Here is an 8,182-nt window from a genome sequence, read left to right on the forward strand (position 1 = left end):
TGGAGAGACTTATACATACCTGGGCGTGCCACAGAGCCGCATTCAGGATGTGACATCTATAAAGGATACTCTCCGAAGTAGATACAAACGTCTCATCCGGCAGATTTGGTCTTCCGAACTGTCGGCGAGGAACAAAGTATCTGCAACGAACATGCTTGCCGTCCCGGTAGTACTCCATTCATTTGGAGTAGTTCCATGGACGAAGAACGAGCTTAGATTCCCTGATATCGGGACAAGAAAGGTTATGCATATGAACAAAAGCATGCATCTTAAGTCTTCCGTTCCGCGACTGTACATCTCGCGCCGTCAAGGTGGTCGCGGAATATTGAGTCTTGAATGTCTTCACAACAGGATTATTCTGGGTACAGCACATTGAGTTGCAAATGGAAGATACCCTCTTCTTAAAATAGTCAGGAATCACGAAGAAGTGTGCAAAGGAGCGTTTCTGTACAAAGCATCAAATCTTATCTATCTCGAGTACTCACTCCTGAAAGCCCGGATTAAGAAAGCACAAGAGAAAAACTTTCGGGAACAGATCCTCGATAAGAGGATGCACGGTATCTTCCACAGAAATGTGAAGGATCAGTCAATGTCTGGTGAGCTAAGCTTTGCTTTCCTGAAATCGCCCGGATTGAAGTCTGGTACAGAGGGTTTCATTTTTGCATGCCAAGACGGTGTCATTTCCACCTTAACATACCGTCGCCACATTTTGAGCCAAGACATTCCCGATGATAGCTGCAGGGCGTGCCATGTACACCCCGAGCATTTAGCTCACATACTATCTAGTTGTCCAACTCATGCGGGAACGACCTACATTCAAAGGCACAATGTGGCACTAAGAGTGCTTTATTACCATCTCTGCCACTCTTATGACATTAACCTTAATATCGCTCCTCTAAATGCTCCTAGGGAAATCGAGTCAATTGTCGAGAATGGGAAGTGCCGCATATACTGGAAATTTATATTCTCGACCATTGTTTCTGTTGCTCACTCGAGGCCTGAGATGGTTCTTCTTGACTTCGAGAAGCGAACCATGTTCGTTATCGAATTTTCGGTACCAGCTGACAAAAACATCATAGCCAAGGAGAATGAAAAGAAAGAGAGGTATCGAGACCTTATAAGGGAGTTGCAACGATTGTACCCGGAAAATTCTGTTAAACTAATCGTCCTTATCATCGGCGCTCTTGGAGGTGCCAAGCTTTCCCTCCTTAATAGCTTGAAAAGCATCCCTGCATGTCAACAAGATGCTAAAACACTTGCGGGAAAATGCAGAATGCGGTAGTCCTTGGGTCGCTCCGTGTGCTTAGGGTGCACGAAGCTTTGCCGGATCATGGTATTGATTCCGTTACAGACTGTAACCACGCAGCTCACGGTCGTGAAACGTGGTTGTGGCTGAAATTTTACCGCGATTTCGCTTGGAGCGGGTGCCATTTTCCAGATTTGCACCCGCTCCTGGGGAAATCCTGCGGTTGTCCAAAAATGCATTGCAATTTTTTTCACTCTAGAGAGCAAGACACTTCCCAAAAAGTTTTTATGTCCGGAGAAAGAAAATGCATAATTTTTTCTTTTTCAAAATTTGAATATTAACACTTACCACTAGGCACTTCAAAATCTTATTTAATTAATACGAGGATATTTTGAATTTTCGAAAAACTGACCTCATGTACCAGGATTTCATAGAAACGTGCTCAGTTTTTTGGGGATTTAAGAAGAGTTTCTACGAAATAAAATATGCTAATAACTTTCGTTTCCAACCCACCCCCATCCTCTCCCCCAGCGCACCAATTATGACCCAAAAATAAAAAAAAAACTACATTTTTTACGTATTATTGTTACTTTTTAGCGATTTCCATCATCTTTTTCATACACATAAGGACCAATGGCAATTTCAATATTTAGCATAACCTTATGAAGAATTTTAAATTGTTTAAAAAATGTAAATTATTTTAAAAACTATTTATTCCCTAAAAATGTGAAAAATAATCGTATTTTATCATCGAATGCAATATTTTTTCATTTGTTTGGAGTAGTCAATTTTTCTAAAAACATTATGTAATTATTTAAATAATTATATATTATTTATTTTCAAAATTTTTAAAAATTGAACCAGAGATGGTCACTTTTTTCAAATTGGTATCCTATGCTACTTTTTGTTGAATAATTACATAATTTTTATACATTTTTTTTAATATCTAAAAAATTTCTATTTGTTAAAAAAATGTAATATGCCCGTACTATTTTTTTTGGTTAAAGTTACCAGAATTCTGGTTAAATTAACTATACATTCTGGGGCATAATGTAACCAGGTTTTTGGTTACTCTAAGCAGAAATAATAGTATGGCCATATTTGACAAGAATTCTGGTTGATTTAACCAGACATTTTTTACGCTAAATTATAGAACGAAGCATAGGATACTAAATTAGAAACAAAAGTTGACATCTCTGGCTCAATTTTGAGCAATTTTGAAAATAGACAATAAATAATTGTGCAAATAATTACATAATGTTTTCAAACAATGAAAAACACTATTATTTCTATAAAAAAGACGACGGAAATCGCTAAAAAGTAACAGTAATACGTCAAAATGTAATTTTTAAATTTTTGGATCATACTTGGCTCGCTGCTGGGAGAGTTAAATTCTTTGAAAATTCACAATTTTCCCATGTTAATTAAATAAAATTATAAAGTGCTCGGTGGAATTCCGAATCGGAATTCAAATCGAAAAATTGAGAGCTTCGAAAGTCGATTCGAAAGATTTTTTATTTGCCGAATTCAAATAGGCTTTCTTCCATTCAAACTGAGGGCGTCGAATTTCGATTCGAGAGACTTTTAAACTGCCCACTTCAAATCGTTTTTCTCACGATTCTAACTGCACGCGTCGAATGTCGATTTGAAATATTTTCGAACTGCCCACTTTGAATAGTTTTTCTGACAATTCGAATTGAACGCGTCGAATGTCAGTTCGAAAGACATGCGAATTGCCCACATTGAATCGGTTTCCTTCGATTCGAACTGAATGCGTCGAATGTCGATTCGAAAGACTTTCGAACTGTCCACTTCGAATCGTTCTTCTTACGATTCGAACTAAACGCGTCGAATGTCGATTCGACAGACTTTCGAACTGCCTACTTCGAATCGGTTTTTCTTCGATTCAAACTGAGCGCGTCGAAACTTGATTCGGAAGACTTTCGAAATGCCCCGTTCGAATTTTTTTTTCTCGATTCGAACTGGCCTGTTCGAATTTCTTTTGAATCGACTCTCGAAGCGCCTTAAATTTTGCACCAGTTCGGTTCGAAGTACTTTGCACAGTCCTAGTATTCATGCGTTTCTCTCTACTTTTCTCTAGTACTCCTATTTCTGCATTCGTGCGTTCCTCTTTCTTCTTTTCTTAATTTTTCCTACACTCCTGCGTTCCTCTCTCTTTACTTTCATTTTGCACTCCTACGTTCCTCTCTGTACTTTTTTCCTCCACTCCTGCGTTTCTCTCTCTACTTTTCTCCTACACTGCTATGTTCCTATCTGCACTTTTCTCCTGTACCCCTGAGTCTCCTTTTCTTTTCTTCCACTGCACTCTTGCGTTCCCCTTTTTCCTTTCATCCTGCACTCTTGCGTTTTTCTCCTTTTCTTTCGCACTTGTGTGTTCCTCTTTCTTATTTTCTCCTTTTCTTTTGTACTCCTGCGTTTATCTGTTTTCTTTTCCACTGCACTGCTATGTTCCTCTCTTCATTTTTTTTCTGTAATTCCGCGTTCTTTTTCACTTTTCCTTCTGCACTTATGCGTTTCTCTTTCTACTTTGCTCCTTCACTTCTACCTTCTTATCTGAACAGTTTTTCTGCACTCCTACATTCCTTTTTCTTCTGCACTTGTGCGATGATCTTTTTTTCTTTTTCTCCTTTACTCCTGCACTCTTGCGTTCCTCTTTCTTCATTTCATCTGTGTTTTTACATCCCCCTTCCTACTTTTCTAATGTACGTCTGCCTTCCTCTCTCTACTTTTTTCTTCTGCACTCCCGCGCTTCCTTTCCCCCCTTTCTCATGCACGCCGGCATTTTTACATTTCTCATCACTTTTCTTCTGCACTCCTAAATTCCTCTACACTCCTCTCTGGAGGAGTGTTCCCCTCTGCTATTCTGCTATATTCCTATATTCCTCTATGATTTTCATCAGTTATCGAAAATATTGTACTTGCTTTTATTTTCTATTATTATGAATAACCAATGTTACAAAATACAAGAACTGTAAAACAAACCCGCACCTAGCGTAAATAATGAATTTATTCCATTTTTATTTATAGAATTTTCAGGAAAAATGGCAAGACTATTTAAATCCAAGAAAAACCAAGAAACAGAAAATGGTACAAAGACTCATGCTACATCAAACACGAAAGTAAAGGTATGCGTACAAAAAAAATATTGCATGTTAAATAAATTTTGAGGTTGAAAAGAAATGTTTTTTCTCAATATTATATTCAATAGGTTGGAATTCGATAGAATATTAAATATAATACTACCAAACATTAATAATTATTATCTTTATTTTCCAGTCGAGGACGTGTACTCTTCTATAATTTGGAAACTAGCAAATTTTCGAAAAACCTTTCTTGAGGATCGAAAATTATTGGCAAAATATTCAGTGTAGTATAGCTATGTCGATTTAACGCTACTTATTGACCAAACACCGTTCTGTTCCAAACTGAATTCCCGACACCAAATATTTACCATTAGTTGGTAATACAGATAATTTCTATAGGTCGGTAAGTGACGTGGAATTGGCATATCTATACTGCTATTCATTTAAAATAATAATTCTCACCCTGATTAATGCCAATGGTGTTTCTTTTCTGAAATAATAAAATTATGGAAGGAATGATTAGTGCCTTATTTCCTCTAGCAAAGTCGAGGAGTTGAAGCAAAAAAGTGTCTTTGGAAAATAATGAAAACTATACGAATAATAAGAGATGGTCCAAAAATAGTGATATCTACAAACATTTTATGTATTTATAAAACCCTGATATTAAACGATTTCCATTAAATAGATACAATATTCTACGATCTTAAAATTATAATATTGTTTGACCGTTTAATTAGAAAACTTTAATATTTAACTGTAGAAAAATGCCTGATTGGAAAAAAGTTTATGAGAATAGAATGTAGATGACGTTTTTATTAAAAAGTAAATGGAGAAAAGTCACTCAGGTCTCTATTTTATTTATCGCTAATTATTTTACTTCTAAACAATTCCTACTTTTATCAGAGTTTATCAGAAGTACGAAGAATTACCTAACTTGAGTTCTACAATTTTCTTGCTAATTTCTAAAAAAATCCTTGTTAGCAAAAACAAATGTAATTAAATTCAAATAAAAAATAAAGTGGAAAATTTTTCTCACCCTCAAATACGTCTTAATTTTCTATTGGAATTTAATGAAAGGAACCGGATCAAAGTGAAATACTTTTCAACTTTAAAATTAAAGCTTATCATTTTTGAAATTCAAATTCTCAATAATTTACGCGTATAATATAGAAGTTTTTAACACTTTTCAATTGAAGAACTGTTAATTAAAAGCCGTTAAACTGCAAAATAAAATGTTTATGTGTTAAATTTGATTAATTCTTTCTTAATTGTTCAATTTTTATTTCAGTCAAAAATCTATTATTTTTCGACCTAGGATGGTGTCCAATCGGTTGTTATAAACTTGAAAAACTTCAAACGTAACATTTTTTTGTGGTTTAACAACGATTATTTATTAATGTATTTTAATATTCTACCATTTTTTTAATGTTTAAACATAGAAGCTTTTTTAATAACGAACATGTACATATTTTTATTAAAAACGATCTCACTTCCAGTAGATTATTTTACTTGTAAATTCTTGTATTGTTACTATTTGTGAATTCTTGTAGAAATTAAAAACTACAATAAAATACAATAATATATTTATTTAAAATGAAAATTCTCTTTGGATTGAAGTATCAACTATTGAATTTTTCACTGGTAAAGGCTTCCAATGTTTTATAACCAATAACCTGACTGAAAAAATGTCTATGATGTCACATTTTTCTTCGAGAATTAAATTTTTCTATTTGAAAATTAATTTTTTGGTTTGAGGATTAAATTTTTTGCTGAAATTTTGATTTGAGATCGGAAATTTTCGAAAATTTATCTGAATTGTCTCAAGAATCGCAGGAAAATGATATTTATATAACCGAGGAAACAAGTAACCAAAAACCCTAAAAAGATAGTTTTCTGAAATTTTTATTTTGTATTGAAAATTATTTTGCCTCGCAACTCGGAAAAAGAAACCGAGAAATGCGCGCGCAGCACATGATTTATGATGCTAATTTAAATAAAAACGACTTACGTTAGAATGACGCAATTTCTACAATAAGAGTTGATTGAGCATACCAAACAGCAGAATCATCTTACACGTGATTTTCTAATTCTCTTGCCAATTGCTGAAAAAAATCCTTGTTAGACACAAAGAATAGTAATTAAATTAGAATTCAGAAAAAAAATAAAAACTTTCCTACATTCATCTTCGAATTAATTTTATCGGTCGGTTTTTCAAATGAAAGTTTATACAGAGCTCTCAAAGCTTCTGTAAAGTTTTCTATTGCTGATTTTCTATTGAAATGTAAGGAGAACAAGAAGATTGTCTTGTTTTCTGAATCGATGGGGTATATCATGTAACCCGATTTATTCTAAAAATATATTACATTTCGTCACTGAAAAATTTAGATTAATTTCGTATTCAGAAATCGGAATGCATCTTTTATGGCAAAAATAAATGAATAAATAAAAGAATGTTAGTGAAAAATAATGAAGAATTCAGAAGAAGTCTTCAAAAAAACCTGTTATGATATTTTTTGTGAATTGTGGAATGATTACCATGTGATAGTAATAAATATTCTATGCTCTACAAAAAGTGATGAGCTGTTCTCCACAGTATTTTGAACGACAGGTAATGTATAATTTTCCACTGCAGACTGTATATTTTTCCAAGGCTCTGTTGAAAAAATTAAATATTTATTTGATCAAAAACGCAATCATTTAATTAAAACGTAAAAGGTCCTAAAAATATAAGGCCAAAAATAATAAAGCCGACAAATTAAATTCAGTCAATTAAGTATAGATTAATTTTGATTTTATTTGCTTATAGATTCTTACTGTGATTAACAACATTTGCATTTTTGCAAAAAAAAAAAATTTCCAATCATTGAAAGGTATCAGATCGGTGTGAAAGTGATCCGCATCAGTAATCCATCATTTTTTACCCTTGCAAGAGAATATTAAATATGATAAAAACTAGCGTTTCTTATGTTGATTGCCTAATTATTTTGTTTACGGGTAGTTCAGAATCATAAAATTTTGTGTATATTTTTTAAGTAGGTCCATATTTTAGATTTACAATAGAAGATCCTTCAATTAAAAAAAAAGTATGAATGAAAATTCTTAAATTTTAATGATTTTAAAGACCAAAAGTCAAATATTCAATTAAAAATCTTCTAGATTGAAGAATATTCAAAAGTAAAGCGTCAAAATTATAGCGTTATTAATTGTAAAACTTAGAACTTCCTAATTTTTATTGTAAATCGTCGAAATTAAAAGCTTTCCAATTAAAAAAATTTTCAATTCAGAGATCTAAATTTTTGAAAAGTTGAAATAGAAAACTTTGGAATTTTCAGTATGCATAAATCAAAATTCTGAAATTTTAACGATTTTGGAAACCACGAATCAAGTTTTTCAATCCTAAATTTTCTAATTTGAAGAAATTCTGGATATAAATTATCAAAATTACACCTTTTTAAATTCTAAATCTTAAAACTTGCATAATTTAACATTTTAAATTTTTTAAATGATAAATTCTTCAGTTTTTAAGATTTCCAGTTTAAAATTTCACAATATTGAAGATTGATAATTGAAAACTCTTTAGTTTTGAACGTGCAGCATTAAAATTATTGATTAAAATAATAATTATTAATCGCAATTGAATCGTTAAATAATTACAAGATCTTTGATTTTAAAGATCTATAATTCGAATTTATACAATTTTAAAGATGAAACATTAAAACTCCTTACATTTTGAAAATAGTTTGGAATAGTTCAGGCATGAATAAAAATGTTATCTAATAAACTGTCTAAAAACAAGAACTTAAATATTTTACTTAACAGTCAAGCTCACGTG

General features: G+C 32.5%; 1 protein-coding gene across 2 annotated transcripts in view; it reads left to right on the plus strand.

The window, feature by feature from the left end:
- LOC117180886 (X-linked retinitis pigmentosa GTPase regulator-like) overlaps positions 1–5,268 on the plus strand; it is a 91,445-nt gene extending 86,177 nt beyond the window's left edge. Inside the window, exons 11-13 of one of the 2 annotated variants that reach the window (XR_004468066.1) lie at positions 4,295–4,392; positions 4,544–4,753; positions 4,891–5,268. Coding sequence is in view for 1 of the 2 variants with exons in the window: in XM_033373462.1 (XP_033229353.1) it covers positions 4,295–4,392; positions 4,544–4,567 (122 nt within the window). In the remaining variant the exon portion in view is untranslated. Of the gene's footprint in view, positions 1–4,294; positions 4,393–4,543; positions 4,864–4,890 lie in introns of those variants that run through there. The other variant, XM_033373462.1, reaches the window with a different exon arrangement.
- The last annotated feature ends 2,914 nt before the right edge of the window (positions 5,269–8,182 follow it).

The sequence above is a fragment of the Belonocnema kinseyi genome, chromosome 9 (assembly GCF_010883055.1).
Source record: "Belonocnema kinseyi isolate 2016_QV_RU_SX_M_011 chromosome 9, B_treatae_v1, whole genome shotgun sequence".
In the NCBI taxonomy this organism is placed as follows: Eukaryota; Metazoa; Arthropoda; class Insecta; order Hymenoptera; family Cynipidae; genus Belonocnema; species Belonocnema kinseyi.